General features: G+C 39.7%; 1 protein-coding gene across 5 annotated transcripts in view; it reads right to left on the bottom strand.

The window, feature by feature from the left end:
- Positions 1 to 343: 343 nt before the first annotated feature.
- The window catches only part of LOC122781817 (guanine nucleotide exchange factor VAV3-like), a 45,398-nt gene continuing 27,409 nt past the window's right edge, over positions 344 to 18,332 (bottom strand). For 2 of the 5 annotated variants that reach the window (XM_044045857.1, XM_044045865.1), the window contains exons 20-28: positions 17,188 to 17,318; positions 14,252 to 14,317; positions 13,954 to 13,988; positions 13,685 to 13,801; positions 9,848 to 9,935; positions 8,027 to 8,156; positions 4,920 to 4,973; positions 3,211 to 3,359; positions 344 to 1,330 (exon numbers count right to left, since the gene is read on the bottom strand). In XM_044045857.1, the coding sequence (XP_043901792.1) occupies positions 1,247 to 1,330; positions 3,211 to 3,359; positions 4,920 to 4,973; positions 8,027 to 8,156; positions 9,848 to 9,935; positions 13,685 to 13,801; positions 13,954 to 13,988; positions 14,252 to 14,317; positions 17,188 to 17,318 (854 nt within the window). In that variant the 3' untranslated portion in view covers positions 344 to 1,246. Of the gene's footprint in view, positions 1,335 to 3,210; positions 3,360 to 4,919; positions 4,974 to 8,026; positions 8,157 to 9,847; positions 9,936 to 13,684; positions 13,802 to 13,953; positions 13,989 to 14,251; positions 14,318 to 17,187; positions 17,319 to 18,332 lie in introns of all 5 variants that reach the window. The other 3 variants (XM_044045874.1, XM_044045894.1, XM_044045884.1) reach the window with 3 other exon arrangements.

Here is an 18,332-nt window from a genome sequence, read left to right as displayed (position 1 = left end):
GTCAGCAGCAGAGAGACGGTGGACAGTGTCCGCAACACGGCTAGTAATGATGACTCAACGTTTGTTCTGCGTGGGCCTAGTCTACGTACATCAGGCAAATTCACAAACTTTCAAGGATTTCAAGGACCGGGAACCATGTTTTAAGTAATATTCTCTTAGTTTTTGGTGAGAATTCCAAATTCAAACACCTTTTTTTTCACTTTTTCCTAAATTGTTTATGAAGATGAAGCCAAACTATATGCTTCACCCCCGTGCATGATGTCATAGACTCCACCCACTTCATGTTTATGGTGTCACATGGTCAAAATTTTTGTTTAAAAAAGCCATCAAAGTGCAACACTCGTTCAGTAAATGTTCAAGTTTTAATGTTTGGATGAGTTATTTAAAGCTATAAAAACAAAGTGAAATGTCATGATTGACAGCTGAGACTGACCTCTGACCTGTCATAACCCACATACAGGATACTTTGTCCACATTTTTTTGCACAGTGAGAGGACGTGAAGCTGCACCGGCAATCTTTACATAAACAGTAGTCGACTGATTATCTTAGCATATGGCAAACCTGATTATGCTTTTTACACCATTCTCATGGCTCAGGAGGGTGCGGGGATTTAAATGAATGCAAATGAAATTACAATAGGATAGAACGAAAAGCCTCTGCTCTGATAATAGTCATTATAATCATCACGTTTGCAAAAAGACAGATGAATCCTTCATGCTGCTGCGCTGAAATCTTTCAATCGACGATGTCAGATCACAGTCCGGCAAATTCCATTGAAATAAACACCTCGTGTGCGTCAGCGTAGTCATTTGAAATGTCTTTGATAGAAAGTGGAACACTAACGTCAGAGCTCTTCAGAGTACCTGGCCAGCAGGATCTGTGTTCCAGCCTGGTATCAAAAACATGATGACAGTGAAGGCAGGTCTCACACCAAGCCAATGGAGTCATCAATAATAAGACAAGGTGAATGGATGGTGGGAAGGAAGGGTTATCTCTGTGCAGCACATTCACTTCCCCAGTGGACCACGGGGGCAGACACCACAGAGATGCCAGATACAGTGTGACGCTTGTGGAATCCGTGATTTTGACGTCTGGCTCTGTGTGAGAGTCTGTCAGAGGGCAGCAGAGGGCTTTTTTGAGGTCACTGCCTCTTTCTCTCAAGTCAGAGACTCCGGGTTTTACTGAAGAGATCTGACTGGTGGGGCACAGGGAGTGGATGAGCAGCGTGGCGCTCAGTGGAGGTGGTCAACTCTGAGTGACACGCTGAAAATAAGTCTCTGAGCAAGAAAAGTCAGTCCTCTTCTTCCACATATGTGGAGGGAAACCAGCCTACCTGAGAAGACACAAAGCATGCAACACAATGAACTCTGCAGCAGTGCCTCTACATTACATTACATTACATTACATTACATTACATTACATTACATGTCGTTTGGCAATTACAATAAGTGTATTTCAACATTTGGGTACAAACAAGAGCTAGAAGTAAGTAAGTAAGTCAAATTATAACGTGCTAGTTGTCATCGTCTTAGTCGAGGTAGAGTTGAAGATCTACACTATATGGACAAAAGTATTTGGCCACACGTGTTATATTATAATTAATATATAATATTAAATTCAAGTGTTTCAGTCAGGCTTTATCTCCAACGAAGGACAAACTTAATGCTTCAAAGACCTTTTCCATAAAGCAAGGACTATGAAGACATGGTTTGACTTGGAGAACTTGACTGGCCCGCACAGATCCCTGACCTCACACCCACTGAGCACCTTTGGGATGAACTGGAACAGCATCAGTGCATGACCTCATAAATGCTCGACAGCATGAATGGACACAGATTCACATAGAAACACTTTAAAATCTCAAGGAAAGTCTTGCAAGAAGATAGGAAGCTGTTACAGCTGCAAAAGAGGTATGTTTTATATTAGCATATTAAAGTACTGTTGGTTTAATGGTCAGGCGTCAGAATACTTTTGTCTATAGTGTATATTAGATATAGAGGTAACACTTAACACACTAAGGGTACACAATTCTTCGTGTTAAAAGGTTTCTTCTCTCCACTGTTGTCCAGTGCTTGTTCATTGTGTGAATTGTTGGGTTTCTCTTCTCTCTATAATATTGTAAAGTTTCTGCCTTACTCTGTACACTGCCTTGAAATGTGATGGGATTTGGCGCTTTACAAATAAAATTGAATTGAATTGAAACTACAGCAACAACTCTGTTAACACACAACTCTTCTGTAAGTCTTTGTTAAGTGATGCATGACCCACTTTACAATAAGGGCCATGAGGAGCTTTAACATAGGTCAACAATGGTTAGTTATAGTAAAATAATGCTTATTCCATACTCAAATACACAGTTAAGCTTTAACTGATGATACCAATAAATCCTTAATTGGCCGTGAGTAATTGTTTATCATAGCATTAGTAATGAATGTCCCCTTATTGTAAAGTATTACATAGAGGGAAAAAAAGATAAATCTTCCCCAGTCTTCACATGCTGAGTGTAAGGATGATGTGTGTGTAGTTGAAGAGTCAGACGACCACAAACAATCTCTTGCAAGTTTAATGACGAGCTCCCAGGAGTCAGAAACAGTAGCTGGGAATGACAGCTATCTAGACCATTTCTGCTCTCTTTCAATGTGCAAACATGGTGAACTTATGAACTCTTTTGCTTTATGCTTATATAATAATGACAGAGAGAAAAGTGCATGCTGTCAAACCGTTCATCCACCACGTACACAGCTGAATCATGCCAACATGAAATTGTCGGTTAGGTTCGACACATTCATCCGTCCATTATTTGGTCCCTGATACTTTTTTATTCCAATAATCACTTTTAGATTCATTTATATTGTATTTGCAGAGTTCAGTGCACAGACGCAATTAGTTTTTCCCTCTTATGAGTGGTTTTTTTTTGTTACACTTTCAAAATAAAAGATTGCTTATTTTTTACTTTGTCTCGTGAGTCGTGCACTTGGGTCCGAGACCTTGTTCTGTTGTGACATGGAAGGGGTACTCAAACTAAGGAGCTAGAAACTGATGAGGTTCACCAACTAACAGCAGCAGATTAGACTTTTTTAATGCATGATATACAAGAGCTGTATTGACATATTAGAATGGATAAAGAAATTCTGCCACTGCAAATGAAAAGAATACAGATGACACAAGGTAATAATGAAATAAAAGTGTGACTAAATGACAGGACCCACCTTGCCGCCGACCTCTCCCTTCCACCACCCACTGGACATCTTGGTGTAGATCTTGATAATGTCTCCCTGCAGCAGCGAGAGCTCTCGAGTGTCTCTGGAGCAGAAGTCATAGCGCGCCACCGCAACACCCACCACCCTGGGGGAAAACACTGAGACACAGAGAGCCCTTTTATTGAGGGGGCCGTCTAAACTTAATATCACTAATATTCCAGGAAAGTTGTCAGAGGTAAAGAGTTGTTTAGTGAAGTGATCTAATATCTCACTCAGGATGTGGAGGTAAAGGGCACTTTACTGTCACTGAACTGCCCAGTAATATCTGAGTTAAGTCAAGTTCATTATACTGTTATAGGTGTATTATTATCAATATTTGGATTTGTGTTGATTGTACTGAGTTTCCAAAGGTGTAAAAATCAATCTCTAACAGTCTGTCTGTCTGACTGTTAATCTCTAATTAATAACTGTCTAAAACATAACTGTCAATGTGTGTGCAATGCCAACATTGATGTTGTTTGAATTAGAAATGCAAGCAATATCAGTGGAAATGTGACAGATACTTCGCTACAAGTCCAATGCAATGAAAATAAGAAGATTTTTGACCAGTGTGTACTTGTACACTTGCCCAGAGAATCCTCTGTGACCCCTCCCATATTTGACACTGTCAAGTATAATCACTTTAATTACTCAGTTTTTGCAAAGTGTATCACAGCTCTTAACAGTAGCTTAGAAGAAGCAGCGATACTTACATGAGGATGGCATTTTTATTTATGTATTTACTTTATTTGTTTTTATTCTGGTTTTGTATGATGCTTTAACTCTGATTTGATGATGTTTTCCTTCTTCTTTTATGTTTGAACCACGTCTGATGCTCTATGCTATATGTACCTATACCAACCAACCGACCCTACATCAGCACCTAAATCTAATCATTTCTTCCAGCAGCCATAACCTATACAGCCACAGACAAACGCGATGCTGCTCACAGACAAACAGACAAACACGAGCAAAATATGAGTCAGGTCTAAAAGAAAAGATGACACAGATGTGGCTGCCAAGTATCGCAGTGCGGTCATGAACTTGTTTGAAACTGCTTGGGCACTTATCAGGAATGACCTTGTATAACAAGTCAGGGCTGGTTACATGTGAACACTGGTGGGTTTTTTTATCTCTGCCACATCTGTGGAAATTTCAAGCTGGATCAAAGACACAGAATCCTCAGCTCCATCATGCACGCACAGGCACGTCCCACCTTCACAGATACATACGTGCATGTTCAATATACATAAACACACACACACACGTGTGCAGACCGTAGATGATTACACTGCTCTGCAGCCATGTCAGCATAATGAAAACTCTGCTTCTGAAGTGTTGACTTTTCCTTAGTAGTTAGTAGTTCATGCCACTACTAACCTTTCAGTCACAACTTAGAGAAGGGATAAAAGGCCTCAGTTTAAATATTATTATTGTGCTCATATTTATTTTGGTTCATTAACAAGTGAAACCAAATGTGTTTGCCCCCTTTAAATCAGCTGAACCACTGAGCATTATTGGTTACAATTTAATTCCTGTGTTTTAATATTTAATAAGTGACAGATATTACATAAAGCAGTAACATTAAAGTAGGTTTGTTTTACAGAGACAAAAAAATAACAAACCTGGAAAATGTGGTCACACACACAGCAAAGAGAGTAGAAAAGCTCTACCTGTACCTGACCAGAAAGGCGAGGAGGAGGGAGGAACAAAGCTGCAGCTGCCAGGAGGAACTACAGAGAAACCAAGCGTGTAATGGGAGGGGGGTTCAGGCCGTAGTGGGAGCAGAGAGAGTGAGAGAGAGAGAGAGAGAGAGAGAGAGAACATAAGTAAACACAAGTTTGACAGAAAGAGAGTTTTAGAGAGAGACAGAGCAAAAGTGAGGAAAAGTTGGCAAAGTCAAAGAAAGAGAGCGAAAGTGAAGACAGATGGGAAAGAAAAGTCAGAGGGAGCAACAGTGAATTAATCTGATGATTAATCATGTTATCTTACACATAGACTGTACACACACACACACACACACACACACACACACACACAATCTGATGGACATGAACCACTCGACCTCATACAGATTGACTCACTGACTCTTTGCATCCTCCATTCCAACACTCAATATCTTTGATGTATACACTATTTCTCTCTTTTTTGCATTGAATTGAATTGAATTGAATTGAATTGAATTGAATTGAATTGAATTGAATTGAATTGAATTGAATTGAATTGAATTGAAGCAAATCCCTCCACCTTTTACAATTTCTAACATGGGGCAGCTTGTGTAACTCTATAGCCTTTTCGAGTCATTACGTATACGAATATCACAAGATAAGCTTTCAGGCTTCAGACCAGGTGAGATGAAGCAGCGATAAACGTCCATGCACAGCATCATGCCTTGGATATCATGCTGCAGAGACAATGATTTCTGTTCCCATGTGAAAAACCATCTGAGGCAGCAGGCAACACATACTGAGGAAAGCGGCTCCTGTAAACACAACAGCATGGTTCCATACCTCCTTCCTCTACCCACAGGGATACGTATATACAGGTCAGTGTGTGTCTGAAAAAGATAAATAACTATTCGCCCTGTCACAGGAAACTCAGACAGTATACACACAAACATATACCGTACACACACACAGGATTACAATGACTCTTATATACGAGTATTGTGAAACAGCCAGTACATTTTTCCATATCTGTCTGATAAATTGACTAATATTTTTCAGATTGCATTTGAAAACTCTCCATTTATAGTAACCACAATCAATTTAGGAAAACAGGATAATATATCCTGCTGCATCAAAGCTCAGCCACAAACATCATTCCCCTGTCAGACAATGAACAATCTCTTAAATTATCTCTATCGCACACAGACGTATTTCTCTCAGTCAGACTTAATTAAAGATGCTGGATGAGTTTTTTTCCCCCAAACAAATGACTCCAGAGTTTTTGGTGTGTGTGTGTTTTTGTTTAAATTGTTCAGCATTTTGAAGTTGTTTGCTCAGTCTTCCATTGTGTGTTTTCTTTAGTAGAGATGTTTTGAGATTCAACACATTGTGTGTGTGTGTGTGTGTGTGTGTGTGTGTGTGTGTGCGTTTGTGTTGCTTTTATTGTTTTGGAATGACATCTGTCTTTAAGCAGGCAGAGAATGAGGTGCCCACACTAAGTCGTTCTATGGGGGTGGACTACTTAAGGCAATAATAATCTATCCCAGAATGCACTGAGGCAGCAGCGGCGGCTCTGTCAAGGCTTTCTCACAGAAGGAAGTGCGATGAATGGCAGAGATGCACAAGCATACCTCTTGCAGAGCTTTGAAGCCTGATGTGCTGGGGAGACTGATGCTGCCAAAAGAGGCAGGGGGACAAGGAGGCAGCAGAATTTCACATCCAAACAGACACAAAGGGCTAACTTTGACTTTGTTCCAGCGTTCGGCTGCTGCTATGGCGGCTGTGGTTGTTTACACCTACACCTCTCTTTCAGTTAAGACACTTTACCTCCAGCTGCTTCTTGCTCTTTTATGTCGAATCATATTTGCAAACTTTTCCCAGTTTTGTGAAAACCGGCGCCGTCCCTCTGTTGGACCAGCGGTGTCCCTCAGGTGTGTGTCAGCAGGCGGCTGTCACACAGTTTTCCCTACTGCCAGCTCAAGTGAAATGTTGTGTCCTGTCAGGAAAATTGTGAAGCCATCTCGAAGCGGAGCAGCGTGCTGAGTGTGACGTTTTGGAGCAGCGGGCTCCTGGTGCTTGCCTGGGGCATTGGGCCCTAACGGAGACCTCTCTGCCAAGCCTGGCGAGATGCCACGGCTCCTTCTTTTTTCTTTCATTCACTGTCTCTGTCTTTTTGTCTTGTGCTCTCCCTTTATGTCTCTTACCCCATATTTTTCCTTTATAGTGTGTGTCTCTTTCTTTAATACCTGATATGACTATGCTATGTGTACACATAATATCTTTTCTAGACATTTCTAGACATTAAAAATGCATTGCAGTCTTGAATGCGTTCAGAATGGCTGCAGATCACATATGAAAGTGACCTTTGGTGCCCAGATTAAGAAATGATTGACATATTTAAACATCTGTGGGATGAATATGTTTTTGTGAAGGGTACCTAAGCTCCACACGTCTGATTCTGTCTAAATTTACCTACTAGCACATGAAAACCAAACTCAATATTTTCTCAATAACTATATTATGTCCATAATGATAATTATATATTACTTTTCATCTTATTTATATGTAGCTTATGTAATTTTGAATGTCATTATGTGCTAGAAAGTTCAATTTCCCTGTATTATGTGTGGGACAATTGTATTAAGAGTATCTCAGGGTAACTGCTGCTGTTTTCCACCCTGTGATGTTCCACAGAAAATGATGATAGGTCATTATGCTGCACTAAGACACAGTTTTAACATCCTCGCTATTTTTTGCATTGGCATGATACTGGAACATTAACTATGGCATTTTAAGGATCAGGTACAACGAAATAGCTGGTCTGATTATAACAGGTCTGTGGAAGTGAGATAATCCTTTACTGAATCTCTGTGATAACCTGAGAAATGTACATCTCCATCAACTGTTCTGGTTATGTGAAGACGTTATACAAGCCTTTCTAACCTTCCCAGGACAAAATGCTCCTTATTTTGCCTGAAAGACACACTCCTCTCCAAACAGGTCAAAATAAACACTCAACCTTGATTTATAACTGGATTCAAAGATGGGATCTGCACTGGTTGCATTTTGTCCTGACAAACTGTCTCCGGGAGAGAAGCTGAATAATTGTGGAGACTCACCACTGCCAGCTTTGGTAATGGCCATTGGCATGGTTCCATTGGTCAGTTCCCTGTAGGGGACCTGGAGAGTGGTGTCAAGACTGCTGAAACCTTCCTTCAGTGAGTGCTGCTTGTAATACTCCACCAAGTCCTGTGTAAAACAAGCACAGGAGTAAAAACCAGAGCCTGGAAAAATGAGTGTCATTGTGAGAAAATGCATCGTTGAAATGGTTAACAACACAAATGTCGTCAGCACTAGGTAAGAGAACATTTCATCTGTTCATTTTAGTTGTATTAAATAGAAACAGACTCATGTTAATGTCATAAAATAAAAGAACAGTTGCTCCCAACATGTCACTGTGACTGTGTGACAGTAAATGCAAATGTACAAATAAAGCATGGCTATATTACAGGGCCGTGCTCAATTCCACTTATTCCTGACATCAATGCTGTTTTTAAAACAATAGATTTAAGCCTCTACTCATCATTACCATGTGATAAAGTGGTTAGTATCTGTTTCATTCACACAAAGCTAATTAAGCCCAACAGCTCCACATAACTCTGTCTGATGACTGAGCAGACGAGGCGGAAGAAGCACAAAGTGCGAGTAAAGTGAAACAACTTCATACAGCAGTGCTATGGCTGACAACATCAAGAAGCACACATCATGTTTAAGAAGTGGATTCTACTTCTAAAGATAAACTAAAAATGTTCAGAAGGAATTTACAATCGCTTTTTCATCACAATCGTGATTCTAGTTTCTCACAAACATGATTGATCGATATTCAAAATATGCAAACAGCAATCAAGTGCTCCCTGAAGAGCTGTCTGACTATTTGCCAATGTGCTTGTGTATTTTCTATACGTCCGTTTCCTCGATACAGTCAAGAGGTTGTGAACTGGGGCTTTAAAAACTATCTTCTGCTTAGTGGATCCTCTTTATCCTCTGCACTCAATATCTTTGGAGTGCCACAAGGTTCTATTCTGAGTCCACTTATTTTTTCACAATAATGTCCCATTGTGTCTCTGATGCAGACGATACCCAGGTATGTTGTACTACCCTATCACTCAAAATGATCCATATATCTCCACATGCAAAACGTCCTAACTGAAATCAAAGAGTGGATTGACTTACTTGGAGGCCATTTATGTTTTCATCTTTTCCTGACTCGACTCTTACATCGCTATTACTCCTGCCATTATTCACAGAGACTGTCATGTCTACAACTGATTCAGCTTTTATATGGGTATTATGATTAAGGACCACATTACACATGTTTTATCATCATTGCAGTGGGTCTTCTTACATTAGGGAGTTCCATTTAAAATTGCATTACTTTAAAAGTTCAACTTGACTGACCCCATAATAACGGATCTAACTTTTTCTGAGCCTGAATGTGATCAGTTACAGCTTGTTGTTTCCTTCCAGGTCCAATTCTGTGACAATGGGAATCATATGTTGAGGCAGGAAATCGTGTAATGTAGTAGTATCTTACTAGATTTTACTATTATCATACATGTGTTGATGTGTTGATGTGACCATGTTACCAAAATCCTGCAGTTTTGTTTCTTCTTGACGGTCATTACAGTTATTCTTACCGTCTCGACGCTTATTTAATCAGCTGTTTTGTATGTGTTGTTAAGCACTTTGTAACATTTGCTTTGACAAATGGTATTTTAATAAAAATACAAGTTTCAAAACAAACGCTATATGTTCACTTGCATGCTGTGCTCTATCTCAAGAGAGTGCTCTGTAAGTAGTGTGATGTCAAAATGATTATACTCATTAATGCAACAGCAGTTTATGGGGCACAAAAATCCATACAAAGTTAAAGCCTTTACCAGCAGCGTCTTGAACAGCCGACTCTCAGCGATGTAAAAGCAGCCATCCTTGGTCTGAATCTTAATGTGCCTGATTTTATCGTTGAACCTGTGGAGGATGAATAAGACATGGGCTGCTAATCAAGTATACATGGTTCCACATCAATCCAGTCTCTACAGTGAATCGTCACGAAGGTCTGTATGTGCCGACTGTCAGTTACTGCTGCTGATTCAAGCAACTTTGTAAACCTTGGGTTTTTTCCTGCTTGCATCAGATAATATGCTTTTAAGATTAATTTATCAACTATACCATATTATATATTTACCATATAATAATCCATATCATTTTGAACCTTTCTGGCATTTTTATGAATCCACATCTGACTATGGACATGAGGTACATGCTTTGTAGGAGTTTCTTTCTCTTTTTGAATATTTCTTGTCACGCAAAAGATTTTCCTGACCAAACTCTTGCCAGAAATAAAGCACTTAGTGTGCTCACTTAACCCAACACAGAAAAACATCAGATCCACATATCAAAAGACACTGTACAATTGAGTGTATCCTGAAGACCTGATTAAATAATTAAGTGATTAAATAAACATATGGCACTAGAGAACAGATCAGGCTAAGTACTTTGATGAAAAGTAGCGCAGGCCGACATTGAGAATACATGTACACTGATGTGCAAGCACAGGAACTGTACATTGCATGTGTTCCATATGGTGATGTGCAAGATACACTGGAGATAGATCTGCACGGTAAATCTCCCAGTGTGATATATAACGGATGAGGAGAATATGGTCATGTTGCAAATTCACTGATACATAATGAATATATGGGGACTAATACATTATTGATTTGTGTTGAATTTATATGATGCATAACACATGAAGACAGGTGCAGGCTTCAGTCTGTCTTTCCTGCTACAGGCTCCCAAGATTGCACACGCACAAACACCATCCAGCACACACGCAGTGTGACCACTCGTAGCATTTGACATCAGACGGTTGCAGTTGATTAGCGGGAGCTCGCTGTTATGAAGCTCCATTATCTCAAATGCCTGTCCTGATAATGATCTTAAGCAGTGAGACAGGCAATTAGGATTGGTTGTCTTCAGAAAGTGGCCCCGTACATCAGCGCTTTGAACGAGGGGTGGTGTGAGTCCACTGAACCAAATGGGCTGGAATGGTGTGTCACTGTCTTCATAGTCATACTGTCCAAACACCATTTCGGAGTGTGCACTTAATCATTCTAATCTTCTGGAGCCATCAAGCCTGGTCAGAAGGACTCAGTACTCTGATGTAGCCTGAAAGATATTAACAAGTGTAATGAATGGGATGAATTGTGTTATGATAAAGGGACACAGAGCACTCAGCTTCCAGATAAAGCAGACATTTACTCAGGTCTAAGGGGAATGATTGTTTTTGTTGGGTATTTTTTGCACCGATGGAAGCAAATACGTTTGAACATATGCCTAAGCAGAATACTAAGATGCTGCAAGATCCCCCACGATGCATCCAGTTGAGATAATCATGGACTGAGTGAGACCATCAGAGGAAATTTAAATGAACTGCAGGCTTTCCCAATCTTTCTGTCCTGCAGTTTTAATCACCAACATTTCATTGATGTTAAAGCTGGAATAGATCATTTCCTGTAATCTTGTTATGATGGAGAAACTGCCTAACCCTTGCTTTCACTATAGGCATGTTTCCACTGCAGAAACAGGTGACCAAACCTGGAACTATGAGAGTTTTCACCACAGCGATCAGGGATTAAATGGTAGTTCTGGTGCCTGGAACTTTAAGTGCCACAAACATTTTTCAAGAAGCTAAAAGGTGTGTCATTTTCCAGCCTAATTCGACTTTTGCAGAAAAACGAAGAACTACATGGTGTTTGCACACAATAGTATTTGTGCTAGAATTGTTGCCTCACAACAAAGGTCACCAGTTGGAATCCTGATTTGACCAAGCTCCGTTTACATGTTCTCCCAGTGTGTGTGCGTGGGTTCTCTGCTTGTACTCTGGCTTCATCCAACAGGCCGAAGACAACATGCAAAATTCGGGATTAGGTTAATTGAAGGTGAGTTGGGATTGTGAGAGTGAATGGTTGTTTGTCTATGTATTTTTGAACTGTGATGGACTGGTGACCTGTCAAGGGTGCACCCAGTGTCAGTTGGGATTTGATCCAGCCTCTGAGACCCTCATGTGGAGCGTAAAGCAGTAGAAAATGAATGGATGGTACTAAATTATTCTTTTACAAATGCTGCAAAGAACTGCATTCACCGTACAGAATATATACACACACAGGGGTGTTGAATATGACTGAACACAACAACAGCTTAATCACCACACAGGAACTGCTCGGGGGGACTTCTAAGTAGTTAAAAGCTAAATACAGTTATCCAGGGTAAATAAAAATCTAAAGTATCTCCTGTTCTGAGGTAACACAACTGAGCTGCCAATGTTTGTATATAACAGTAACACATATTTGCCTGAAACTTCTGATAAAAAGCAAGAGTCTGTGATTGTTTTTCTGGAACATTTATTTGGCCTTTTTTCAAAGTTTTTAAATGTCATCTCATTCAAGACAATGTCTGACAACTTATTAACAAAATCCTTCGTTAATCATGTTGTCATTGTACCGTTAAAAGTTAATTTTAGCACTCTGACTCATTTTTAATTTGCCAAAATGTGTCATAATCACACAGTGAAGTATCTACCATTTGTTTATTGGTGTAAATTGGGATACAGGCTTTATCTAATTTAAGATAATTTATCTTTATTCAAACAACCGTTTAACCACACATTTCTTGACCATTAACATCAAAGAGCACATTTGATCTGTACAACTATATAAAGGTAATTATTTTCACAAAATGGTCAGTGGTTACCTTTAAACAAAAATATGTATAAAAGTATAAAACCTTAGACTCCAAGTTATTTATCTGCAGATGTCCATAAATATCTTTGATGTTTAGTTTGAACTTTGTGTTTATTAATTTAACACCAAGTCTCGTACGTTCTCAATATGTGCAGTTTATTTACACAGTGTGACTGTCACAATGGAAAAGTTCTTTATTGGTTTACCTCAGCCGCCCGTTTTAATGCTTTTGAAACATCTAACAGGACTGGGAATATTGTTTTTTTCTGAAACAAGATTGAGAAAGATATCTTTAAAAACCCAGAAAAAAACAGTATTACCATTGTCAGCCTCTCGGCTGGACGGGGACAAGATCATGTTCAAAATAACTTGAAGTCCACAGCGGCTTTACTCTCCAGGTAACGTTCCCATTTATTATCGATATTATGCAAACGTTTCAAATCTCATTATTGCAACATGAGGTGAAGGATAATCTAACTGAGGCGTGTTAGCGGTAAAAACCGTGTCATCTCTCCACCACCCAAGTAATTAATCCATCTGATTCACCTGTGACTAAATAGGTTCACCGTGAGCTGCTTAACCTCCAACACCCCGAGTGCAGACCATCACTATTACTCAAATTTAAAGTTTAAATTTGCCCTTTAAGGTAAAGTCTGTCCTCCGCCATTTACATTACCAACATCAACTTTGAGACATAAACATTTCTCAATCTTCATTTGCAGACTAATTATGATTTAAAGTCATTACAACTTCCTGTTCTTTGCTGACATCTGTGCAGTACAGTAACATCTCCACATGATGTTCTGCCGGTGTGTCAAATTCTTTCTTTTTACACTCTTGTTATTCTTATTACACCTGTTTCTCACAACAAAGGTGTTTTGTGTGGGGTGTATGTGCTTTGTTTATTTCACAGTTCGGGATAAAGTGATGAATAAAAATGGTGGATTTGGAGATTGAAGCCTCCGTATCACTTACTTTATACTTATGGCATACTCCGTGCTCTCTTTACTTCTGTGTCGAACTAGATAGGTGCTGTTTTCTCGGTCCAGAAGTTCCACCTCAGCCTGGTATCTTTCCATCGGTCCAGCAAACCTGAAACACGCATAAACAACCACTGCACTTTACACTGCTATCACTCTTCCTGACTATTAGGATAAGAACCGCTGATATGAGGCAATAAAATACAGAACATATGACTTGCGGATATTGTTAGTAATCTAGAGTGATTTGTTTTTGTCACTTACCAGAGCTGGGCAGAGTAATCCACAGGTTTTGGAACCTGACATGGGAAAGAATTGTGGTTATTATGTGTTTTAATGGAGTCGATGCAGAGGGGGTAGAGGTCATTTGTGGTCAGGTGATATTCAAGCCACATCTAATGGCTAGAATCAGTCTTCTACAGAAAAGCAGAAAAAGAACTGAAATTGAAAAAGCACCATATTCCTTTGCTGAGACATCAATAGTAGCAATTATCTACTGAGTGCATTGTTATTGCACACACAATGTGTCTTATTGATGAAAAGAAAAAACACACACACTTACACATGGGCAAGGCCTCACAGCATCACTTGGAAAGAAGCCAATCTTGCTCGTCCCCAGAATTTTGCCCTGCAATGCCAAACTGGCTTGTTAATCGCATTATATTTGTCCAGGAGCAAGTACCACCTCCCTCTTGTTCTTCTTCTCCTTCTCCTTCCCTCACAGTAGCTTTAATAAATCCTCAGCAATTAACACACAACAAGCAGTGCATCTAATTTGCAGCCCAAGTTAATTATGTTTCAAACTCTGCCAGCAGTAAGATTTGGGATGCATCAAAACAAGAGCCTGTTTAACACTAAATAATGGATCTTAATCTGTTCTTTGAATATCCAAACACCATATGCCCTCAGGTTCACGTTAAAGCCTCGCTATTGCATTTTAGTTAAACTGCCTCAAGCAAACACAAGTAGTTTGATATGAAAATCAGAATTCTTTCAACTGAATCAAAACAAAAAATAGTGTAGAAAGACTATTTTAATCAAATAAACCAATTGGGTCATATTTTATTTGAGTTTTATACACACATACACTGCAAAAAAAATGATTTTCGAGAAAGTAAAATAAGCCTGTACGTTTCTGGGATACTGTTCTTATTTTTTGGCAAACTCTTGGTACGAATATACATATATATGTATGTATATATATATACAGTATATACAGTACATATATATACACACATCCACTTGCTTCTTCATTCATTCATGGATACTTCAGCTTATAACCTTAATTCTCTATTGTGCACATGATCTTGTAAATGGTGATAGATCAACATCAAGCTTGAGATAAACCAAGTATCAAGTTCTGAGCTCAAGGTCAATTTGAAGTCCATTGAGTCAATCTGAGAAGACAATGACTGTTGAGTGCATGTGGATCCTCTTCATTGAGCTTCCTGCCCTGTTGATGTTTTTCTCCTCACTCCTCTTTATTAGAGTAAGAAATGCGTTCCGGGGCCGTGCAAGTCTCGGCACTAACTAGATTGGAAAGCGAATCTTTTACCCAGCTCCGTGATTCATTCTGTGTAATAACATTTCATCAAAAAGGTTTTTGCGAGGCCCTCTCTATTTGTTATGCCTTCAATAAGCGTATGATAAAGATTAAACTTATTACTCTGTTGGCATAAATAGGCAGCAGCCAAAGGATCAAATGAAATTACAGTGATTGATTGTATTGTTCTGCCAGTGGGATGGGGGATAATTGCCTTCTGGGTAACATGGGATATGAATTCTCAATGTTCTGTAATTCCATCCTCTGGCGCCACTGGGGACACTGAAGATTAAAGGTGCCCTGTGGAGCTTTCATTTTAAACAAACACAGTTTCTTTAGAATTTGTGTTTTTTACCAAACACAATGTGTGACCACAAGACCTGACAAACTTGTTGGTAATACTTTTGTGTCCTTTTAACCGTTATTATAATGAATTCATTAGATTGTAGTCTTTCTAATGTTTTTTTTTCCCTTTTATTACTACAAGCAGATGTTAAACACTAAAATGTACAACATCCTTTTTTTTTTCTTAAGTTAATTTGTCAGAGATTTTTATGCCAGATGTCCTTCCTGACGCAACCCTCCCATTCATCCAGGCTTAGGACTGGCACGAGGTTTACACTGGAGGTGCCCCCGTGTATGTCATCAATTTAGGATTGACAAAATAACAATGAGCAATGGGAATCAGTGGGAACCCAGCCCTTGACCTGGCTGCCCAAATGTACAATACATATAAAATCCTACAGTAAAAATACAAAAATACTGAATTTCTCCATGTACTGGAGGAAATGTAAAGACAGCATTATTATTGTTGTTGTTGTTGTTGTTGACATGCAATCACTTCCACCGATGTCACTGCCTCTTACTGTTTGTGCACTGACAGAAAACAGATCGGTCACAGTGTGTTAGCCTGGTGATGAGAATGTTGCTCTATAGCACCACAAGTGGTCAAAACCTACACAAGGCAGCTTTAAGTCACCTTGTTACAGTGTAATTATTCACAAGACAAGAAAACATGAACGTGCATTATCATTGAACGCCTCCCCAGCATGTGTGGTAACCATGGCAGCAGTGGCAACAGTGCATCCTACTCGCCTCTCTACCGGCTTAGGCAGAGTCCTCCTAGCGTCCATGTCCTCACCTTCCACCTCGTGCCCAGTCACAACGGGAGAAACATGGAGCTCAGGGAATCGGGCTAACTACCCACTCCGAGCTGTGCCGTTGGCTAAGACTGCAGTGTGATTGGAGCAGCATCAGGAGGAGGAGGAGGAGGCTTTAATACTGCTGTAAAGCAGAGTGAAGAACAGCGAGGGAGGCTGCCGCAAGACCCCTGATAAATAGCCATCCTTTCAAAAATAGATAAGGTCAGACACTCTCAACCATTGGCTGACCTCGTGAGGTGGTTGCTAAGTGTGCTTGTACATGAGGTTGTGCACCACCATTAAAACATCTTCCAGGGACTCAACTTCCTGCTATTTCATTGTTTTTATGTGACACTCGATCAATCAAGTGAAGCCACTAATTGGTTAGCTCATCTGATGTGAGGCTGGGATTCAGTCTGATGAGTGAACAAACGACTCTGTCTGTAATGTAACTGAGGTCATATACAGTAGATCTTCATCTTAAGATTTCTAAATGACGCTGACCTCATCATAAAGTCATATTTATGGTTGTCAGGATGCAGAATGTGACAAATATCCACCAATACAATGAATGATTTATGACAATAATGTCCATTGGGAGATAAATTAAGGGCATCACCCCATTAATGCTTCTGTCAAGTCTTATCGCTGCTTTCTGGGCATCCAGCATTGGAAAGAAGAGATGACACACGGCACTGATTTAAGCTCATGACACCGCAAAGACATTGCATGCTCCGAGTCAATCTGGCATGTTGTTATTTCATGGTGTCACAGATGCTGCGATAAAAGGAGAACGGGCTGAGTGACACGCACCTGCCACCAGGAGCTGTGCAGGTCTGCAAACATCACTTCGATGACCTCCCCCACATGAATGCTGAGTGGGGGCCCATTCTGTGGGTGGGGGACGCCAGTGTAGTCTCTGATCACAACCATCCTGGGTAAACCTAGCAGAAAGGGAATGCAAATATATTTAAAATCAAACCTTTACACGTTTATCCACCTGTCAAAAACATATCAACATACTTCTCTAATATGAGTTTTGGCTAATATTTGAGTCAAATTGGGAAAGCTGAGGAAAAGTAATATTTCTCGGGCAGATATTATACATTTATTGCTTGATGTGTAGAGCTGAATGTTGACATTTGGTCCATAACGAACTAACATAAAACTATATATTTTATACCTGAACCACATACAAATTGCATTTTATGTTTAATTTATATTTTTTAGTATATTCTCCTAATATGCTGCTGCTCCTAATTCTAGGAATGATTTAAACGCAGGGAGGAATTTCCATACGGGAATAAATCAAGTACCAAAAATTCTAATTCAGAAAATTCAAATATGGCGAGGTGAATAAATGCTGGTGAGTTTTGCAGTCTTGTCACAGCCACAAGGTCGGCTAAACCATTGGTTTTCAATGCTTTAACCATCATAGACAACATTCTCAATGTAAAATAAATAAAAGCAAACAAAACCACTTGGAGATGTCGGACTTGTCGATGTATTTGGAGTGCTTGGGCCAATAACCAACACAACCCAACTACATAATAATTGTCATACTCATGTCACACGTGATGTTTGCCGGTATCTGATAATACTATTTAAAAGACAATATTGGCCGATATCAATACTATGCCAATAATATTATGCATCTCATGATAAAAATACGTGCACACATTAGACTGCTTCACTGTTAGTGCCAAACATGTTGATCAATGCACATAAACCAGCAGTTGTGACTTTGAGTCTGTTGAGTGAAGTTTAAACCATTAAAATGGCACAGTTCTGAAAACCACAGAGTTCATTTCTTTGATTCCTGAACGGCACAGCGCGACTCCTGAGCATGGCAGACAAATACAGCCACAAGCATCAAGCTATGGCTAAGACTAAACACTGCTGCCAACTTAAAAGACACAGCCACTTACTCTCCCCAGACTCACACATTTAGCCCCCGC

Source organism: Solea senegalensis, linkage group LG1 (assembly GCF_019176455.1).
Source record: "Solea senegalensis isolate Sse05_10M linkage group LG1, IFAPA_SoseM_1, whole genome shotgun sequence".
NCBI lineage: Eukaryota > Metazoa > Chordata > Actinopteri > Pleuronectiformes > Soleidae > Solea > Solea senegalensis.
The sequence above is the reverse complement of the archived record's forward strand: the minus strand, read 5'-3'. Positions and strand labels throughout refer to the sequence as shown.